Below are 23,368 nucleotides of genomic sequence, written 5' to 3'. Positions count from 1 at the left end.
CCTCTTTAGTATATCTTACTTTAAGGGTGAACTCCGGATCAAATATATCTGAAGTGTCAATAGATAACTGAGCTTCACCATTCTCATCTGTGGTGTAATTTCCTATAAATTTGTCATTAAGCTCCAATTGCAATAACTTGTTCACCATCGGTACATTATTAGGGCCGGAAAATTTAAGCTGTTAAAACAAAAAGAAGTATTAATTTTTAAAATTTGAAATGTCATATTTATACAGAGAAGGAATTTTCTATTCATAAATATAATCATTTATTTGTAATTTTCTTAAATTCTGACAGAAAGATGTTCTAATAAATAAATGTATAATATGGAAACAGCTATAATTTTATCTATTGCTTTCTTTCAGCTTAAGACTTTTTCCAGTATATCAGACACAGTAATGCTGCAAATGTGTTATGAAAAAGGTATTCAGAAATTTTAAAAGGGCAAACTAGGATCCAAGAAAACGAAATAAGAAAATGTATTTTTTAGTCAGACTCACAGTTCCAAAATAAGGAATTCCTCTTCTATAAAAAGTGTCCATGTTCTCAAAATTCACACTCCCAAGCAGTTGAGTGATAGAAACAGAAGCCTTTTCGCTGATCTGCATACCTGTAAGAAATGAAAAACAGTGTCAGGGAAGATCAATCATTTGATTAAGAATTTTAAAAGAACAAATAGCTTAGGGTACGTGTGCAAATGTCTTTACACAGAATTATATTCTTGCTCTACATTGAAAGGGAGTTGTGGATGTTTCATGGATATCACATATTTTATTCAATAGTCTATTATTGATACACATTTGGGCTAATTTTTGTTTTTTTAAATTAAATCTATTGGGGTAACATTGGTTAATACAATTATATAATTTTCTGGTGTACATTATAATTTGACATCTATATATTCTATTGTGTGATTACCGCCCAAAGTCCAGTTTCCTTCAGCTACCATATATTTGATCCCCTTTGATGTGTGAATGTTTCAGAGCATGTTTCAGGGTACTCTATATCAATCTGATTATAGCATACATCAAACTGAATAATGTAATTAATATGAAAATATTTAAATCAAAAGCAGGAGAAAATGCTCTTAATTTCTTTTCTCTTACCATTCTATTCAATTGTTGCTTATAACTCTCTTTATGATAGAGAATGTCAAAGATATCTCAAGAATAAGGCTTTCACTTTCTGAAATCTTTTAGCTTGCACGATAACTGTTTTTACACTTTCACCAGATTGGAAAAATATCTGATAGTAAAGTAAGTAGAAATGCATTGTGATGTCAACAAAGCATGTAATAAATAGAGGCGAACACATCTAGCTAAGTTACAATATAAATGTGACAAACATCCATCAAGAATGCCATCACAATATTGGTCAAGTATATTTATACAAAGCACTTTATAAATAATATGATTCCAATTATTTTTAAGTAACAAGAAATAATTAATAATTGAATTTGGTTTTCCCCATCCCAAATTAAATTTAACTTTACTTTTTTTCTTTTTTTTAACAAATATTTATTGAGTACTCACTATGTGCAATCTTATAAATGTCTCACTAATAATTTTTGACTTGCAAATGTCCCCAGTTATATTATACAGAGGCTGAAAAACTTCTGTAAAGGATCTGATAGTTATTATTATTAACTCATGGACCACATGGATCTCTGTCACAACTAACTACTCGACTTTGTTATTGTAGCTCTTAAGAAGGTAAACAAATGTGGCTCTGAACCAATAAAGCCTCATTTACATAAACAGGCAGAAAGGTGGATGTGACCTTGTGGATGTAGATTGTGAACTCATATTAAAACAAAGATTAGACACTGGCAATTGATAACCAACTAATTTACACAAAGTTAAAAAGAGATATCTAACTTATTAGTTTAGCTCTACTACTTCAGCTCATCTGCCTGATTGATGCAGGCAAAGAAGCAGATTTAAACATGTAACAATTACATAATAATTTTATTTTGAATATTATGGGGAAAATCTTATTCCAAAGCAACCCTCCGGTTGACCTATTGGCAAATGTACACCACTTTACTATGTTGAGCAGTTATTGATCTGTAGTTAGTGAGTACTGCTAACTTGACAGACTTCTCCCTAGTGAAACACTGCATATGTTCTCAACTGCCCATAAAACACAATCATTACCTGTTCCAATTTCTGTCGCAGTTACAGTGATATGAAATGACATGTAAAATCCAGAACGGTAGAGTTGGAAGACTTTCGTATTTACAATTTGAGAAACACAACCATTTCTCAACTGAAAAATAAAGAGTAAGTATAATTTGAAAAGTTAGGAATTCAAAAGTCAAACGAATATGGAGTTTGATTTAGTGCAAATATATAACTCCCCCCACTGCTCCATGTTTCTATCTCACAAACTTGTTGAAATGACCAAATGCTTACAGAAGAAGAGGAAAGGGGAATTAAAACAGCAACGAAAACAAAGTAAAGAGATAATGTATATTTTATAGATTTCAGAGTTATTCTCCTGGAAACAATGTGTAAGGGAACAAATCAAAAGATAAAAATGGAACTGAATGATATTTTAAGAATAAGAAATTAAAATAATCTGTAGAGGCACTACGAATGGATGGAACAGAAGCACCCCTCAAATGTGTAATACCAGAACATGATTTAAGGTAAACCTTTCTTAAAATAAGGAAAAATCTATAGATAAACTTTCACTGGTGACATCAGTAATTAGAGAAATATAGATTTAGTTATTTTTAAAATAAAAAGTATTAACAATTTCAAATTTAAAATGTTAGAGAGATGTATCAATTCATTTGATACTCTAAACTGCTATATGAGTGAGACACTATTATCATCTCTATTATGTGGATGAATAAACTGAAGCACAGGTAGCTTATATAATCTGTCCAAGCCACATGAAGGGTTTTGGAGCAAACCAGGCATTCTGATTTCAGAGTATGTGTTCCTCTGAAACATCAACTACATCAACAACAACAAAAAGGGAAACTTTACTGATACTTATCTAATGGTAATTTGATATTTATCTAATGATAATTATCTAATGATAATACAATCAAATTTAAAAAATAATAAAAAGTAAGAACTTTAATTGCTTTGGAATTAAGAGAAAAATATTTTTCAGTAATGCCTGAGTCAAAGAGAAAATGTAAGATAGATCAAAAAGAATTTAGATATTAGTCTGAAGAAAAAAATGCTTTGCATCAAAATCTGCAGTGTTGTTATAGTTGAAAGAAAATGCAAAACAATGAATGTGTTTTTAACAAAAAGAAGCAACTAATATTTTTTAGAGCCAACAAAATAAACTAAAATTTTAGGGAAAAAATTAAAAAGATGAAAACTGAAATAAATTATTTAGAAACACAAAAATAATATTAGCAAGAAAATAATAAAAACAAAAGTCAGAGTAAGATCTAATAAAATAGATGTTTTTCAGCATGAGCTAGAATAAAGAGGAAGAGCAAAATTATGCAAGATTAGGTGCTAACACAACTGAATATTTGCCTGGAAGAAAACAAAATTTCTTATTTTAGAATAAAATAAAAAAATATTTATGTTGATTAGAGAAAAAATTTTTTAAATGCCAGTTTATTTTTTTCATACTACATATACATAATTTTTAAAATATTTTATTTTTTATTATTTTCCCATAATATTTGTTGATTAGAGAAAATTTTAAAATCTTAAAACCACTCTTAGCTACATGTAAAACACAGTGGCAGGTGAGACCTCTTTCTAAGGCTGAGAACCCATAAATATTAGGAACTTTGATATTTCAAAATTTCTACAATAAAGTCAATATTTAAATAAGAGACTTGAAAAACAATATTTGCTTAGAGGCTAGAGGACAATATTTACAATAAAAGAAAGTTTCAATTTCATATAAACAGGAAAAACAGGAATTATTAAGAGTTCTCAAAAGAATAATCCAAACTGATAATAAAAATATGAAGATATGCTCTAACTACCATAATGCCAATTTAAACAAAATAAATTTCTAAAATGACAAAAAATTTAAAACTTCTCTATATATTGCTAATAGTAATTTAGAAAATATTTTATATTCATATGTTACTGACAGAAATTTGAATTCTTAAAATTTTTTGACAATATGTTAATATTTTTTAAATTAAAATTATGTGTAATTTTATCTATCTATATCTGTCTTTTTATTTTAACTCAAAAAACCAACTCCAAGTAATCTATGTCAAATAAATAAAGCTTCACATTTAAAAAGATAGGTTTAGTAGATCGTTTATTACTACATTTTTCACAATGGGAAAAAAAATGAAAGATTAACTAAATGAACATCCATCACTTGTTAAAATGGTTGACTAAATTGCATTACAACCACATCACAGAACCGTGTGTTGTTGATGTAGAAGAATTCCACTCAGCCTTTCTTAGCCTGTAGTTCTTATCTAAAAGATAGGTTTCAGCCTATCTTTACTGAATATTGATATTTATCTAACTGGTGTTCACCAAATTTGGTGAGTAATTTTGGGACAATCAGGCTTAAAAATATAAACTGTGTGGTGTATACAATTTTCGCTTTTAAAGTCCAAAGGTGATCCTCAGAGAATGGGCAGAGTTGCTCACTTAAGGTTAAAATGATACAGATTGAGAAAGCAAAATAGTAGCTTCAAATATGAACTTCGAATCTAAAGCAACAAAAGTAGCTACTCTGAATTGCAGATGTCTATAAACAACCCTTTTTCATAAGGACTACTTTAGGTTGCATGAGGAATCCTATGAAGGATTCATTTATTTAAAGGGTGATTAATGATTCCCAAAGAAAGATCAAGGAGGTCACTAAGACCGAATATGATACAAGGAAACTAATAAGATCTTTGAATTCTAAAACTGTATTAATCTGTAGGTGAATAACAATTTAAATGGCCTAGAAAATAAGAGACTACTATTAAACATTGTTATTTTTTCCCTCATTCTTTACCTTATCTAGCTGCAACTTCCATTATTCACAAAATAAAAATAATAAGTCCCTTTAATAAATGAAACCAAAGAAAGGACAATAATGAAAATGAACAAGAACTTTGATTTTTTGAATAAAGATCATGATCTGTACCTGTGCAATAAATTGTTCACATATTTCATTGTTGTCTGTCTCACAATTCTGTGAGGAAAAATACTCTCTGCACACACGGATTTGGGCTTTCCCTTGCACAGGTTGGCCAAAGGTGTACCTAGCAGGAGAAGGTGTACTGGTAATTATGGATGAACAAAACCATCATAACATTTTATGGTCTTCTTCAGAAATTATATATGAAATCTATAAACTAGGACCACCCCAGTGATCAAATTCCATTAGGAATTCTCATCTACTGGTGCTGTCATCTCCACAGAATTTAGATTAATTTAGTCATTTGATCTGTTAGGAGGATTCAGCATCTTTTTAAAAATCAAATTCAAGATAATGTGGACTCTAAAATCTCATTGAATAAGATTTAATGATAAATTGAGTTTTTCAAATTATATTTTAATCTGATAGGAATATTACAAAAATTGTTTACAGCACTTTTTTTTCTTTATCAGAAAATATATACTTACATAAATGAAACTTTGATTATTTAGGATTTGAAGAACTTCTAGATCAAGATTTTAAACAATTCTCATTTTACCACTTAATAACTATAACAAGTATAGAGAATGGCATAAACTAAATATACTTTGACCAAAAGCATAATGTCTTATGAGGTGGGATTAAATAAATATCGCATTATCTCCTAAAACACAAAAGACTACAAGTTTTTTAATGGTTCAATCATAGGCAAATATAGTTGACTTTAGTTTTTTGTTAGCATACCATCGGCAGATATTTTAGATATTAATCCTATTGACAATTCTGGCATAGTGTAGGGTTTTTCAAGTGAAGCCAGTTTAGGATCTTGGATTTCTTTAAGCTTATATTGATTACCCCCATTATTTTTAACATAGATAAAATAACATGCATTCTTTCAAATATTACATTTAGGAAATTCTGGCATGTGTTCAGCTACTCTTCATTAAAACTCAGAAATATATTATGATTATTTTCCTAGAGTCCAAAGTACATTTTAAATATTATCACCCCCCAAAAGGGGTTGGTGGTGGTAAAAACTGATTTTCAAGATTCTTTGTGGCATCCTCAAGCATTGCAACTATTTTATTAAACAGCCCTTTACCCATTGTGCATTTAATAAACTGCTGAAAATATTCAAGAGCAAGGAATTTTCATGTGATCAATTAAATAGTGTTTATCAAATGTGGCAAATATTAATATTTTAATCATTTATATCAAAGGTCTTAAGAGAGTGGCTCAGAAACCAAATAGCTAAGGTCTAAATCCTAGTTCTATCATCAAAACACTCCACATTTAGCATTGTGCTGAGACTATCAACCTAATGCTTAGCACAGTAATTGTCATATATTAATAAATATTAGCTATTTTTATTATGATTAGAAATTTGAGAAAAGGCATCACACTTTAAAAAGTGATAAATGACACTAAAAATAATTTCCCAAAAAGGAAATCAAAAATTTTCAAATCATATAGGAATTTTTTTACATTAAAAGGATTCAAATTAATTCCAATTAAATGGATAATACCTTTTTATTCCACCAAGACATTTTTAAAAGTTTATTTTATTTTATTTTTTTAATGAAGATTCAATGAGGCGGTTATTTCTGTACAAACTGTGGGAATTGTACATTGCACAACATATTTTGGGAGGATCATGACAATCAAAAGACTAAAAGAATGCAACACATTTTGTTTTGGTAATTCAAATTCTGGAAATCTTTCTTAAGTAATTTTTAATTCAAAAGCCATTTCTTATACACATATACAAAGACATTTACTTTGATATTTATATTTATTACTAAGAAAACCAGTGGAACAGCCTACATGCTATATAATAAAAGAATAGTTAAATAACTTTAGTAAAGCCACATACAGACATGTTTAGGCAGCAAAGAATTGGAATTCATGGAAAAGTTGCCATAATATGAGTACATGTTCTCTTAATTATAGTGGGTAGAAAAGTATGATTGCAGTTGTGGAAACTATTCATAAAAGATTGGAGGAAAAATAAATCCCAATGTTAATGGCAGTCAGTAGAATTATTTAAGGTAATTTCTAATGTTTTTCTTTATATTTTTCAAATATTCTACAATAAGAATTCATTACTTCTCTAACCATTTTAATGTAAGCATATAAAAAAATTAAAGCTACATGGTTAATTTCATTTCTTTTTCTCTGGGCCTTGTATTAACCTGAGGAGTCGACTCTCCTGAATACTTACTTAGCACATGCATCCACTTGGAATTCATCATCTGAAATAGTTATTGTTTGTGGCACATTGACTTTAACTTCAAACTTGGGCAACACTGGAAACAAAAAGAAAGATACTTCAGCCTTAGCAATCACTGGTGAGCAAAACTTATTGCAATCATGTAACTAAGCCAGCTGCAATGCACAACATTTCCCTATGTACGTGTCTGTATAGACCACATTTCAATTGTCCCACATTCTGTGTGGTTCCAGTAACTGATGGTGTCTCATTAACGGTCAATTATTCCCCTTTCCTTTCTCTTCCATAGTCTCAGATTTTCACATTTTATTTGTTGTAATACTTTAGATCCTTGCTAGAAGATTGTTTGGATTCTATAAAATGAGATATTTCCTGGGGAGGAAAAGTTGGGGTCAAAATAAGAGTACAAGCAAGGAGTGAGGAGCAAGAAAGGAGAGACAATAAAGAAGAAAAGGCCAAGAAAGAAAGGTGGCAGAACACGAATTCAAATCTCGCCTAGTTTTGTGTAATTCTAACATTAAAGTTGTTTTGTTCAGTCCTTGAACTCTTCGTTTATATAACACAACCATAAATAATTGTTTACCATATCTATTGACAGTAAATTGGTGTATCAATGTATTTCTTGATTTCCTTTGTACAATAATAGAGTAATCTCCAAACATTGGTTCTGAAATCAATGGGAATGAGAGTTGGGTAATATTTTGAAAAGAAGTCACATTTTTCCATTGAAAAATCCTATTATTTTGAGGATCCTAGAAAATAAAGAAGAAATAAAAAGAGAGGTCATATAAAAATATTATTTGTTACTTCTTCATTTGGGGCACGTTTTGTAGTTATGGAAAGTGAGGAAAGCTCTACCATTTTATTAGACTAATATCTCCAATTGTAAAAACAACATAATTTCATTAGGTATTCACATTCAGTTTTATGGCATATCTCTCTTAAGCCCAAAAAAGATAAGAAAAAATAATCTATAATTAATGCCTTTGCTTGTGATCTTCCCGAATCAGAGTTGCATAAAGAATTTAAAACTCGGTGTGCATGCTGTGGAGTAGTACTCTCTGAAGTATAGTGGACCCGCAGCAATAGATGCATAAGGAAATACTCATCCTAACAAATACTTATAAATATTGTCACTAGATTTTATTTGGTCTGTAAGTAAGTTGGTTGTGAATTCCACACGGCATGCAAGAGCTGTTAAATGGAAGTTCTACAATAAAAAAGGATTGATAATACCATCCTTTTCCCTTTATTTGTTTTTAGCCTATTGCAGATTATGTGAGCATGGGTCAACAAATTTATTGATATCACCCAATTGTGATTAAAGAAATTCTGATAAAAAGATTTCTGCAGAGCAACACAAACATTCTCTACACACTTTTTTTTCTTTCCTCTACAAGAAAATCTAGAAAGCTAAATTAATTTTCCATACTTCCTTTCAGTAAGGATTGTCCATGTGACTGGATGCTGGCCAATTAAATGTGAGTGTAGTCACTGGATTAAAATATCTTTCAAAAAAATCAGACTCAGTTGGCATTGAAAATAAAACAACACATTGAGGATGCCAAAGAAGTAGAAGCCTGGGTCCTTGGTAACGTTTCGCTGTTACTATTCTAAACTCCAAGTGCCTACACTCAGACAAAATGGTTTGAGAAAACAGTAAACTTTTTACTGAATATAAAACAATGTTAATTAAGCTTTCTGTCGCTTTCAATGTAACACAACACTAGTGGAATTAGGATGTGAAAATAACACTATTTATAGATTACAAATAATGCAGAAAACATTAAAATGGCTGACCTAACATTTATTGTACTAGAAGGATGTGCTATTTGACACCCATATAACAAAGTCAAAACATTCAAATTATAAAGAAGACTATTTGAAGTACGTATTTACACACATAATCATTAATGATGAACCTAGATATCAGTGTGTTAACCTTCAGAATTAGTTAATAATAATGGTACATATATTTTCTGTACAGATTTAAATATATACGTTGGAGTTGAATGTTATTTGCTGACAGGCATAAGGCTTCAAATATGTTTGAATGTCACACTACACAACATTAGAGATTTGAATTAGTAGAAAGAGACTCCATTAACTATTTTCAGAAAACAAAGATTCAATCTTATATTATTGCTTTCTAGCTAATGTATAAATTTGTACTCATTTATGTTTTCTATTTCCTTAAACAAGATAGAGCTAAATTAAGATAGAGAAGGGCTAGCAGCTCAAATTAAGCAATTCTAAATATAAAGCTCCCTTTAAAAAAGCCCAATCTTTTCTTTCCATGAAAACCTAAGTTACTGCATATGCCTGCCACACAGCCTACACTAAAAGTGACAACCTTTTATTTAAAGCTTCATCTGATGTCTTACTAAAGATTTCTCTCCCCCTTATTTCAGTTATATTAATTTCTAACTAGACATAATGAAAACTAGAACTAGACAAAAATCATTATCTGAATATTTTAAGTAACAGATACGAAAAGTAGATCTCTTACCTGAAGTGTTATTAAAGGGTACTGAAAGAGGGGGGAAAAATGCAGGTTAATATTGTAATAGTGCATTCATTTTTTTGCCACATATTGCATGATAAAGATTATATAACTTAATTTAAGTGTTGAAACTTAGCTCTCATTTTCTGAGCGCAAATTTTCTACAACTAAAGATGCCAAGAAAACCCCAAATGTGAAAAGGATCCCAAACCTCTTCTTGGAAATAAGTGCAAAGAAGGTTTCATGCAACTAATTTTCTTTCTTATATGGTGAAACGTCCTAAAGAAGTATAAATTAACTCACTATAAAGAAAAGTTTTATCTTTAAATTTTGAGGTTTAACAATGAAATTATAGCTATATATGTCTCCATGTTAGAATATATTTTTTATTTATTTTTATTAGATTTATTGTAGTGACATTGGTTAATAAAATTATATAGATTCAAGTGTACAATTCAATCATATGTTATATGTATATTGCATTATGTGTTCACTGCCCAAAGTTAAATTTCCTTCTGTCACCATGTATTTGACCTCCTTTACCCTTATTTACCTTCTCCCACCCCAGAATTTATTTTTATATTTATGAAAAGCTTCCTGACGACACTTTATATAACAATGGATTTAATTTGTTTAAATTTCCTTGTACGGTTAGAAATGATTGAACTTACCAAATCTTCAACAGGTTTGAACTTGGTATTCAGTGTCACGATGCGAATTTGAACTAAAAGAGAAGAGGAAAGGGGGACAATATATATATATTTTTGTTATTTATCTTCCAGGTATGATCGCTTATAAATAGAGACAGAAATCAATTGCCTTGCTATCATAGAACACTGCTTTCCCTTTTCCCTTAGCTCTGACTAGTCCCTTTGAGATCAGAGTTCCATTTGGAAGGATCTCTTATTGCACATTTGTAATTCCTCTGTTGATGATACTCTGTTGTTATCAAAGCTGACACTAGCTACTGCCACTGCTGGAAACTTTTACCTCAATAGCCCATAAGGATACCTTAAAAATTAGTGACAAAATTAGTCATAGAAGGACAAATGTGAAATGTGTATGGTAGAAGTTAGACATAATGTTAGCAAACATTACACTATATTAATTCAGAATTCTAGAAAACCATTTTAGTTACTTTTGTATACAGAGCATTTTAATAAGTCCACAGAAAAAATATAATACAAAAAAATCACCGTATGGATTGTTTTAATTCTTTTATTTCTTTTCAATAAATCATACAAATATATACTATTAGAACAAAATGTATAGATGCCCTCATTTAACTCTCTATTTTACACATGAGAAAACTAAAGATCTTAAAGGTCAGAATTTACTTGACAAAAGTCAATACTTTATTAACAGAGCTAAGGCAAAAACCATATCCTTTTGAACCCTTCTTTGGCATTCTTTCTGCTACCTTTTATTTACAATAATAAAGAAAATAAAAGGGCTCTGCTTAGGTTATCAGATTTATGATTACATCTACTGACATGAATAATAAAAATAGCGATAATAAATATTGCTTATGGAGTCTTTACTGTGTGCTAAGTACTATTTTATATTTACTCTCTTATTTTATTCTTATAATATTTGTATAAGTGAAACAATTTTATTGTCTCCATTCTACTGATGAAAAAACTTAGTCTAAATAGAGATTTAATTAGTTTACACAATTGATAAATTATGGAGCAATGATTCAAATCAAACATTTTTGTTCCACACCCATGCTTGTAACCATTATATTGTGTAAGCCTGTTACTACAATTAGTAAAAAATTAAAACGACATGCACAAACATTTAGTTACTGAAGTTGGAGGGAATTATTTTATAATCGAGGAGCCAACTAGTACAAATTCTAGAAATCCATAATCCCATAACATTAAGAATAAATTTAAGACTAAAATTCATGTGTTTGGATTACTCTGAATGTGAAGAATGTGTTTCTCAGGTCAATTATACAAAGGAAACACAAATATTGACTTACCATTCTCTCCAGGTTTATAGATTGGTTTATCTGTCTGCATAAAGGTTACTGTCTCTTCTGAAGTGAGTGCTACGGATCTTCTTTCAAAGATTTTAAGAGTATCTCCCTTAGCCAACAATGTCACAAAAGCCAACTGTTCAGAGGACTTTGGAGAAACCTGTTTATGTTAAAGAGCAGAGAATGGGAAAATTACTTGTAGATATTAAGATAGCAAACAATGTTTTAATTTGGTTTGTCAGACAGAGAGAGCCTTGTAAATTCATTTCTTAATGAGAGACTTAGTGATCACTTGTTATAATTCCTTTACATGAGAGCAATTTGCAATTAAGTTATTTTCATGTCTTCTTGTCTCCTATTTTCATTTTTTTTTTGTTGCCCTAAGTCCCAATTCAGCTTTCCTATAACCAGATTCTCTTTCCTCATGTTGTTAAAAGGTTCTATCAAAAAGCAGAAATTGTGTCTTAGTGTCACTCCCACAAGAGAAAAATGACAATATTCCACAAGTTTTTTGGCTATGTATATTTTCCTTTTATTTCTTACCTCTTGGAAATTCTTTAGTTTTACTCCCTAGCTTCCACAATTAACCTGAAATGAAGATTTGTTATCTCTCTAAAAATAATTTTTAAATAATAATTTTATTTTCCCATCTGAAGTTCTGAAATGGCAAATTCAGTGTCTCACCTTGAAATCTGCACAAGCATAGAAGTTCTCCTCCTCCACAGACTGGTCAAAAATAGTGGTATTGAATTCATTATACTCTAAGACAACACTCAAAGACACAGATTCATTGAGGTTTAAAAGGTGGAGACAAGCCTTTTCTGTAGAATGACTCTGTACCACAGAGGAGATCCACAGAATATATCGCCTATGCAAAGACAATAACCAACACTCTAAACAAGTGTACAAAAAATGCAGATCATGCATAAAAAGCAATGTTAACTTATCAAAATATTCCTGAAACACACATTTTTTTCATAGACAGTATTATAACATATTTGAGTATACAGAAAGAAATATCTCAAGAAAAAGATGTCAATTCTCTTCAAGTACTTGTTTAAAACTTATAAGGCAAATCAGCACTCAGTCTCAGAAGCTGAAATGGTAAAACATCTAATTTTAACACAGAACATATTTAATAAGGTCGCTTTGCTAGTACTTTAATATATAGAGAGTATAATATTCTCTTACGGTTCTGAAGCCACAGCAACAATAAAATGAAACAAAAAGGTGCTCAGAAAAATGGTGGACACCATTTTATCTCAATGCCTGAATAATAAAGAGTTCAAGATAAGTATTTTCTCTGTCAGTCTCTTTGTCGCTTTTTCTCTTATTAAAAGTCAGCTGCTTCAAGTCTCTAAGATCTTTCCTTCCATCTATTCTGCCTCTCTCTGCATAGTGTTGCTTTTATAGTCACGCGCAATGAAGGATAGATTACTTTTTGGAGCAAGTATCATGAGACCCACCAATTACATTTAGATCACCTTTCTCATTACTTCTCAAGAGGTGTCATTTAATATACTACTTCCTTCTTAAATTTACTGGATGCTGCTCTGTTTTTGGAATCAATAGCACAGGTTGGGCAGGAAGAAAGAGAAAAACAAAGAAAGCAGTTGTGTGACATTTAGGAGTTCATTAGTTTAATTTAGTACCTCACTCACAGGGCTGACCACAGTTTCAAAAGCATTAACACATAGGAATTAGCTCTTGGAAGAAAACAGCCTGTTATTCCAGTTCCCAAAACGTAAATTTTCCAGGCTTCTGAGAGAAGTGGCATATTTGATGTTGCCCAAACCCAGGAGCAAATAGATATCTCAATATGGGCTCATTTGACAGATAATCGAAACTAGTTTTTAAAAATAATTTCATAATACAGAATAGAGCATTTAAAATATTGATATGCATTCAACACTTACTATGATTTTCTTAGTGAGGTTCTTTTTACAATGTTCAATATTTTTATACCCTAAATATAAGAAAAAAATAAAAGAAAAGGTTATAAGCACATGTGGGTGCATACACACCTACTAGAAACTTTTGTCAAAAAGAAAAAAGAAAAAGATTCATTACCATTTTGATTGCAAAACAGTCCTACAAGAAAAATGAGCCATACCAAAGAAACTGGCAACTTTTTGCCAGAATCTCCAGTGGGTTAGTTAATTCTCCCATCCATCTTGTTTTCTTTAACATCCTTTCTGTTTCAAATATTGATGGAGTTCATGCCTCTGGCTTGAAGAATGTTACATCGGGTGATGAAAGACAGAAATTGGTGTGAGTCTTTTAGAAATAGGTTTGCAACATTGCAACAGCAAATACAAACAACGGAACAACAAAACCAATTATAATAGATGAGGAACTTTACTGGAAAGTAAAATACGGGCAACAATGAGGCCTAGGGAATATGAGAACAAGGGTTCCTTGTTGACCATATTTCATATTACAACGCAGAACTATGTTCATGAAAACTCTGACTGTGCTATTCTCTCAGTAGAATTAAAACTTTGCTCCTTTCTCCACTCATATTTAGGACTTTTGTTTTTGTCTGCCTTTACTCTAACAAGCTGATACTCAATTGTTGAACTGTCCTACCAGTTTCAAGATTTAATTTCTTTCCATTGGAACATAAAACTGTTAGTCTCTTTCTTTCCCTCAGCCTTATAGGCTTATTATTAGAACCACTCTCTATACTCCACTCTCCATACTCATAAAATAAATCAAGTCATTAGCTTCCAAAACAAATTTGAAGCTCACCGCTTTTATTAATCAGCATTCAAGACAAACAGCACCATAAGGCAGATTGTTTTTAAATTAAAGCAACCAATTCTTTATTCCCTAGGCTGATAAATCTAAAGTAATGAAACTTCTCTAAAATAGCTTTCTAAATGTAAAATTTTCATGTTGAGTAAATGATTCTATTCAATCTTAACTTTAATCAAGCAACTTATTGTTAACAAAAATATATGCTTTGCACTATTCTATTAAATCATCTTAGGAACTAATGTGTTATTATGATATATCTCTTCCTAAATATACTTTTATCTGGTTAACATATGTCAAAATAATTTTATCTGATTAACATGGTCGTCAGGTTAATGAATGAGCTCTTATTCCAAAAAATTCAGATATGAATCTAAGATCTATTGAGTACTTGTTATTTACTAGCAGCAGTGCTAGTTTCTAGAGACAACAAGATAAATAAGACACAGTTATCTGAGAGAGTTTATCTTCTGGTAGAGAAGAAAAGAAAGGAAAGGAGAAAGAGAGGAAGAGAAGGAAGGATGAAAGAAAAGGAGGGAGGCAGGATGTGGGGAGATAAAAGAAGGAAGGAGTGTTAAAGAAGGAGGATATTTGCTGACTAATAATTAGCAGGCAGTGTGCTAGATGCTGACATTAACGGTATCTCATTTAATCTTCAGAAAATACAATTTTAAATTTATCATTTATTCTCATTTTACAGATGAGAAAAATACAGCATCAGAAAGTTATTAATTTTCATAGGATCCTCCAGACATTAAGGGGTTGGGAAAAATTTCTTTTAAAATCATAAATTAAGTGAGATGGAAGAACAACTTTATACATAAGAATACAAATGAGCATGGATTAATGTACTATGTTCTAAATTCTCAGTAGGTTTCTACTGAGCAAAGAAGTATATAATAGAAAATAGATATTACACCATCATCACTTGACAGATTCAATGCTATTTAAGTTATTGGTGTTTACTGCTATGGGAATACCTCTATTCACGAACTCATTCAATATATATTTATTGATTACCTACTATCTGCTAGAATTATGATTGGGATGAAGAGGTGAATATAAGTTTTGGAGTTAACACTTTGTCAGGAAAACCAGAGGCTAAATAATTAATTGCACAATTAATTATTTCATTATGATTATGGTAAGTGATACAGAGGAGAAAGAACTATAGGGCATCAAGAGAATGTATGTTGGGGAAGACTTAGCATTAAACCAAGTTTTGATGATAAACAGATGAGTAAGACCACTTCTTTTCTTAGAATAGTCCACTCAGCAGAATATATAAGCAAAAATTGCTATGCCATATGATACAAAAATTACCCTATATTGAAACTCTGAGCAATGCTCAATGGAATCACATTAAATAGATAAATGGAAAAGTTGGAAAAGAATTAAATAAAGGGGTTTTGAGTTGGAAATAGTAACATAGTTATGAATTTTTCAGGTAGAGTAGAAATTGAAGAAAGTGTTATCGAAATAACATCTTTTTGAAGAAGATTATAATATTATAATCAAATATTGTGTGTGTTTAAAAAATAATAGTTGATTCAGTTTTGATAAGGAAAAATGTATGGTATAAAATGGCATTCAATGAGCCTACCGATAAAAGGTTACTGTTCACTTATAAAAAGTGTTTTTCTTGTGTTAGGAGTTTTTTTTTCATTCTGGTTGTTAGAACTTTTTTCATTCTGGTTGTTAGAACTTGAGGCAGTTTTGATATGAGGATGAAGAAAAGGGAAAGGGTGAGACTGACATTGATGCAAACGCTGTTGCAATTAGACAAGAGAGGGAAGAGAAAATAACTATATAGATGAAGTGGTGATTTAAGTTCGGTGTATATTTAATGTGAGATGACTGCGATACAAGAAAAATATGACACCCAGAGGACAGTTGAAATAATAAATCTGGTGTTCTGAAAAAAAGATGAAAATGTGGATGTGGATCTGAGAATCATTATATCATATAGATGATGTTTGATATGATGGATATTGCTAAATTATATCAGAAAACCATTTACAAAGGGAAAGAAGAGAGTCAACAGTAAGAGAAAGACTGGTGAAGATCTGGCTGGCTACTCTGCTACTCCAGTTGTGGGATATTCAACAGGCGCGGAGCAATATTACTTTATTTTCCTCACATCACTGAGTTGAAACTGAGGCAAAGCCTTGAAATGTTCTTCTGACATTATACGTTTTTCAAATTCTTGAAACAACACAAAAAAGTTTTCTTGATTTTCCCAGCTGCATGATTAATGATAGTCTGTTTTAAGTGTCAGAAGTTTAAAATGTATTTCAGAATTCCATAGAACATCTTGAACTTCTAGTTAACCTTTATGAAATGTTTAAAGTCAACACTGCAAACAAGAGTATTGCCCAAGATCAGTAATGTATAGACTGTTAATTAGATTTTAAAACAAACAAACTATTCAGTTCCTGGTGTTGTAATCCATTGAAAGGGAAATCACCTTTTTCCCTTGACAAGTAAGTTTGCTTGACAAGTGAAATTGCCTTTCTTGTTCTCAGATGTTGATCTTCTGTATCATTGATTGATTGTTAGAGTTGCCAAAAAATTTCTAATCACACAATATCCACTTGTGGCTGAGTAACTAAAAATAAAAAAAATAAAATAATAATAATAATAATAATAGGGTAGAAATGGATAAATAATGAAGGGCCAGCTGAATATTTATTATGTAACTGGGTTTACAGAGCTACATATTTTCAACCAGACAAAGTTCAACATTGTTAAAGATAGGATTTTATCCTAAGCCACTTCAGATCAGTTTTCATCTTTCCATTTACCTAAGCATTCACCACCATTCTAAGTACTATCACTTCACTCAAACAGATGGACAGAATAAAGAGACAAATGTCAACTGGAGTTTTACCAAGTTACTATCAGTACGATAGTTCAGACATCTTTAGTTCTACAACTTTTTCCTTTACTAGAGAAAATGTTAAAAGCTTGAGATAAGGGATGAATGAGGTAGGGAAGGATGTGTAATAATAAAAATGTAATGTATTATTCATAATTATATAATTCGTCAGTGAAACCATCATCCCCCTGGAAATTCCTGTTACTGTCCTTCGAATAACATGGCCTTAGAAAACATTTAGACTTCAAATAATATTATCCATTCAATACAGAGTTTTATTCATTGGCTCAAAAAAAATTTACCGACATGTATTTTAGATTTTGTGATTGGATAGAAACAAAAAATAATAATATATAGTTTATTTTCTTCAAGAATATGGTGATATAATTGGTGAGACAAACAGAAAATCAACTCCAGACCTTGTCATTCATTTAACAAATAATTACTGGACACCTACTATCTGCCAGACCTTAAAAAAGGCACTAAAAACTCGATAATTAATTAACAAGGTGTATGTGATTCCCACTCTAAGAGATTACCACTTAGTGGGAAGGACATTTTCAAAATCAGTTTTAATACAGTGTGATGAGTGCCTTGATAGGAGCAGTGAAAGGTGAATGAGAGGTGCCTTTTACCTGGAGAGGCATCTTTCACCTAAGAGGTAACTACCACAGACTCGAGCAGCAGGGAAGGCTGCCTTCTGCAAATGTGATAGCTCACATGAAAATAGGAATATGTTTGTAATGGAAATACATGTCTATTGTTGGAGTAAGTAGTAGATCTCAAAGGTAAAAAATGTTCCACAACTTAGAAGTAAGAGTCTTTCAAGTACAAGGATTCAGTAGCCAGAACAGCTAGAATGTAGAACAAGAGAGTAGAATGTAGTGAAATCTGAGACACTAGTAAGCTGAGGTGCCAAATTTTGAGGCCATTTTGTTTTTATTTTGTTCAAATGACAACTGTGAGCCATTAAAGTGTTTTGGATATGGAAGTGACAGAAACAGTTCTTTGATTGGGAACTGGATTCAAGAAAGCTCCAAGACTTGTATTACTCAAATTAACTAAAATATTCAGAAAGTATAGGATAAACTTCATTATTTACATTTATCAATCTATCTGGCATCTCCTTGGCATATAAAATTCCCATTTTTCCTTCTTGAGGGAATATTTGGTGAGTTGTTTCAGATACCTTATCAAGTAAGAGCAGTAATGAATTTTACATGGAGAAAATGTTTTTCAGAAAAATGATTTAGAAGGAAAAATAAGAAAAACGACATTTATTAAGTCTTTATTACATGTCAGACACTGTGCCAGGTACTTGCATGTACACTTTCTCCTGCAAATTTAGCCTGAGAAAAGGGAGGTAACGAGAAATGCATTCGATTAAACATTAACCAACTCTGACCCATGCGGCTTCAAATACGAGTCAAAGTCCCTAGTTGGAGTCATAAAATGCCAGGAAACAAGGCACTGATGTTCTTTCTAAGAAGTGTTACTGAACTGCTGTCTTGTCAATATAGGAATTTCTTTACTTCTTTGATCTTCTAGATCAGGGTTTCTCAATCTTGGCATTATTGATATTTGGGCTGAACAATTCTTTGTTATGGGGACTGTCCTCTGCGTTATAGGATGTTTAGCAGAATACCTACTCACTAGATGCCAGTAGCAGCTGCCCAGTTATGACTACCAAAATATCTCCAGATATTCCTAAATGTCCTTGAGGATGGGAGGCAATATTATCTCCAGTTGAGAATCACTAGAGCAATGCCCAAACGATGATGTGAGAGTATCTGAGAAAAAGATATTGGTGGTGTTGACAAAGTTTGCATTAATCCTTGGGAGAATAAAGAAACCTGACAACAAATTATGTTCTTTAGTCTGAGTTTCCATTCTTCCTACATGTTTGGTATCAAATGTTCTGTCTTTTATAGAGTAATGGTAAAAATAAATGGTTGTACTTTTTAATGTTTAACTTCTTAGTTGGCAAAATAAAAAATCAGCCAGCTTTGGCAATTTTCTAATTTTTCTGTTATTTTATTAATAAATGAAATCCAAAATATCAGGTAACCTCTTATGTAGAGAAAATTTAATGGCCACCTCATCAAAAGAGAAATGTGCTTACAACATCTGGGAAGAAAATATCTGGGTTAATTCTGACTAAATAGGAAATAATGGTCTCCCTTAAAACTCCATACATTCCATTCTAGCCCTCTCTGAAAAATCTCCTTCTGTCACTTGTAAATTCATTCTGATAATATCGAAAGTGTTAACTGCTCTAGGGTATGTATATTTTAATATAAAATTAATTATATGTGAATACAAAAAATACTTCAAGGCCAAACAAAACGTCTCTAATAGTAGAATTTCAAGCACAAGCAACTGTGGAGATCATTAGGGGCAGGAAGTCTAGCTTAAATTATACTAATTTTGCTGTTAAGATGAGTCCTATAAAGTGATAATTTCCATGGAAATTTAAAAACATAATATAGATGCATAATGCAGAAGGAAAATGAACAAAGTTTATGTTTTTCATAATACTTAAAATTTTATTTTGCAAGTTACAAGTGCTCTTTTAATATTTTCAGTATGGATTTGAAACAAAGTTCAAAAAGCACAAAAGTCTTTTAAGATGCTAATATGTTCCAGGGCATTATAGAAGATGGCATAATACAACTCATCTGTGTCAAGCAAATACAGGGACTGAATTTCCGACTCCTGCGAGTGAATGTATCCCCCAAAATCTATGCTATTTAAGTACAACACACTGAAGTACTGTTTTTGGATAGTCTATAGAATCACATGTTTCTACGTTTCTGAGTCTTCTGCTTGGTTACTTACTCTTCCCTTCCTATTTCTTCCATGCAGAAAGGTCTGCTTATTCCCTGCATTGCCAACTTTAAAAGTTATACGCTCACAAGAGAATATCTAAATCAGAGAGATCAGACATTGTGTCGAGACCTCTCCTGAAATCTCCTCACACCCTGGAGTGATTTCATAAGCCTAGTCTGAACAGGCTTCAAAGTTAGAGTAACTATTTGTATAAATGTAAAAGAATGCTGTCTTAGACTGTGAAGAAGAAATATATGTCCTAATAATTTAGCAAAGTCCTGAATGTGACCATTGGAAGCCCAGGAACCTTTCTTTAGTACGCTAAAGAATTACTTGTTAGTCTTTCATAGCCCCTAAAGACGGGGCTGCCACCAGTTTATACAGTATCTTTGTGTGAAGAAAAAGGAACCTCTTCTTCTAGGTGGATGCAGACAGGCACTAAAGAACACTGCCTGGCCAGCAGGGCTTAAGTTGAGTTTCTGGCCCTCATGTCAATTTACTTTATATCGACATTAATTTTAACTTTCGTATATTCTATAATTAAAATTTTGATTAAGTCTTCCATTGAAAGTTCTAGAATTTACTGTTTTGTAATTTGATGTTTGGTGTTTCTAACTCAGTGTTTTCTAAATCCAAGTGGAGAGGTTTTCTTGGCTAAACTTTGGATGTAAAGTTCCATTTATATGTGCTGTTATATATGATTTATAAAAAGTACATTTCCATTGTAAAAGTCCTTTTCCCTATAGTACACATTTCTAAGTGAATACTGGTATATTAGTTATTTAATCTGTATTTCATAGATTAACATTGGAAACAACTACCCAGAGACACTTGAAGCTAGACTAATGTCTAGTATTATTTAGTTTGTAGTAACTGACGTCAGTCTGTTGGTATAAAACCTGTCTACTCAAATTGTGGTCCCTAAACCAGCAGCATTAGCTGCTTGTCAGATCACCATTTCAGACCTCATTCCAGATTTATTGAATCAGAATCTGCATTTTACCAAGATACTCCGGTGATTTGTGTGCACATAAAAAAAGACCAGACTGGTAATAAGCCATTTGTTTTATTTTCCAGGTTTACCACTGCTTACCAAAATAACTTCAAATTTCTAGACTTTGTTCCTTCTGTAAAGCAAGAGTTTAGAACTAGATAATCTCAAAACTCACTTTAAGTTCTAAAACTCATTGTCAAATGTGTAGCAATTCTATATTTCAAGAAGGCTATTCTACTTTAAATGTTTTATTCTTTAAAATTTAAGGATTAACTTAATAAACAACTCAATCTTGTTAGAAAATAGTGAAAGTTTCAAATAATTTAAAATTATTTCCACATGAGATGCTTCATCAAACACTTAATGCAATTTAAATATTTTATATTATTTAACCTCTCCTTATCTTAATGGGTATGCTTGCCATTATTTTCTTTTTCAGACTTGTATGTTTTTAATTATTCAGAGTTCTTACCTTTTAATGATATGAGACACTTCCATATATTATGTCTGGACAACGTCCAAACAAAAAGGGCACAAGGTGCACTGCGTGAGAGAAACGTTAAGCTTTGAATCCAGTTCAATTGGCTGGAACATTTCAAATCATAAGTAGTCTTTCATCTTCAATGCTTGTTCTATAGAATATATACATATATATGTATATGTATATACACATATACATATATACACTTGTTCTATAGAATATATACATATATATGTATATATACATAGATATGTATTATATGTATATATAAATACATATATATAATTACTTTAGAGAAGAAATGGATATTTCTATTAGAATGCATTCACTCAGCAAATATACATTCACAAGGGTTTTCCAGAGAAGAGCACAGTGTCTAAAACATAGTAAACATCTAATGTGTTAATTGAAGTATCAAATAAATGAAAAAATATTAATCACCTCAGCTGTGGAGACAGCCATGCTCTCCTGTACTCGATCTTTTCTATCCTTTCTCACTATGCTAAGCCCTGGATTTATAAAGAATATACATGTGTTCCAAAATGTTCTTTAGATAAGACATTAACAACTTATAAACAACCTAGAACTCAGAAGTGATGGAATTTCTTCTTTTTTTTTTTTTTTGAGGTGAAGAGGAATCCTAAAAAATTATAGTATGATGTACATGCTTTCAGACCTTTTCAGTTGCTGTTTCCTCTGCATGGAATGCTCTCCTCCTATCAATCTTTAAGGCTCGCATTCTCATCAGCTTAACGTTTTGTCAAACATCAGGTATTCAACATGGAGAACCTGCCCCCACCTCCCCAGGTCACCGCCTGGTGTACAAGGAGGTGACGATGTCGACTGCTGACCTGCCAGGTGGAATCAAAGTCTTTCCCAATGAGGAGGACCTTACTGATCTGCAGGGCATGAAACCTGTTGGGCATGAAACTCCTGCTGAGAAAGGACTTTCCTGCCCCCCAATCCCCCCCACCCCCCGCACCCTAAGGGCTACTTCCTGACCAAAATTTTCCATCCATTGTGGAGGCCAATGGTGAGACTCGCGTCAACATGCTCAAGTGGGGCTGGATGGCCGAGCTGGGCCTCTGGCACGTGATGTTGACCACCAAGTGCCTGCTGATCCACCCTCACTCTGAGTCTGTCCTTAAAGAGGAGGCGAGTCGCCTTCTCTTGGAAAATTGCTGGGAGTCTCCTGCTGGATCCTGCTTAAACACGAAGATTTACTGGGGCCAGTGCAGCTGTGATGTCCTCCACCCACCCTGTAGCCCCAGGGTACCTGGAAGGAGCCGAGGGCACCATGGCCAAGAAGCACTCAGGGAAGTGCAATAAGAAGCTGGGGGCAAAGAAAAAGATGGAAAAGGGGCAGATGCTTTCGTGGCTCTAGTGGGCTCTTCCTACTCAACCTGATCTGACCCTCCTGACCCGGACCCACAACATTGCCTCTAAGTTATTTAAATTATTGCTGGAGTGGGGTAGAGCATGGGGACACTGGGCCCTGGATTTGTTTTTCAAAATAAAGTTAGAAAAGCAAAAATAAAGAAAAATAAAAGTAAGCTCTTTCCTTATCTCTCTATTTTAAATTGTGTTATTCTGCAGAGCGCCCTATTCTTGTTCCTTGCTTAATTTTTCTC

At 32.0% G+C, this 23,368-nt stretch overlaps 1 protein-coding gene and 1 pseudogene across 1 annotated transcript in view; one reads left to right on the top strand and one right to left on the bottom strand.

Moving 5' to 3' along the window:
- Window positions 1-13,054, bottom strand: part of LOC105296012 (ovostatin homolog 2-like) — a 40,310-nt gene extending 27,256 nt beyond the window's left edge. Inside the window, 11 exon segments of the mRNA XM_011365934.1 lie at window positions 20-178; window positions 500-609; window positions 2,156-2,267; window positions 5,088-5,205; window positions 7,303-7,387; window positions 7,895-8,063; window positions 9,821-9,841; window positions 10,486-10,538; window positions 11,802-11,958; window positions 12,483-12,666; window positions 12,990-13,054. Of these exon segments, the coding sequence (XP_011364236.1) occupies window positions 20-178; window positions 500-609; window positions 2,156-2,267; window positions 5,088-5,205; window positions 7,303-7,387; window positions 7,895-8,063; window positions 9,821-9,841; window positions 10,486-10,538; window positions 11,802-11,958; window positions 12,483-12,666; window positions 12,990-13,054 (1,233 nt within the window).
- Window positions 13,055-13,220: 166 nt separating this feature from the next.
- On the top strand, window positions 13,221-23,121 carry LOC111743541 (annotated as a pseudogene).
- Window positions 23,122-23,368: the final 247 nt, after the last annotated feature.

The sequence above is a fragment of the Pteropus vampyrus genome, unplaced genomic scaffold (assembly GCF_000151845.1).
Source record: "Pteropus vampyrus isolate Shadow unplaced genomic scaffold, Pvam_2.0 Scaffold116, whole genome shotgun sequence".
NCBI lineage: Eukaryota > Metazoa > Chordata > Mammalia > Chiroptera > Pteropodidae > Pteropus > Pteropus vampyrus.
Note: the sequence above shows the minus strand (reverse complement) of the source record. Positions and strands in the feature narration are given on the sequence as shown.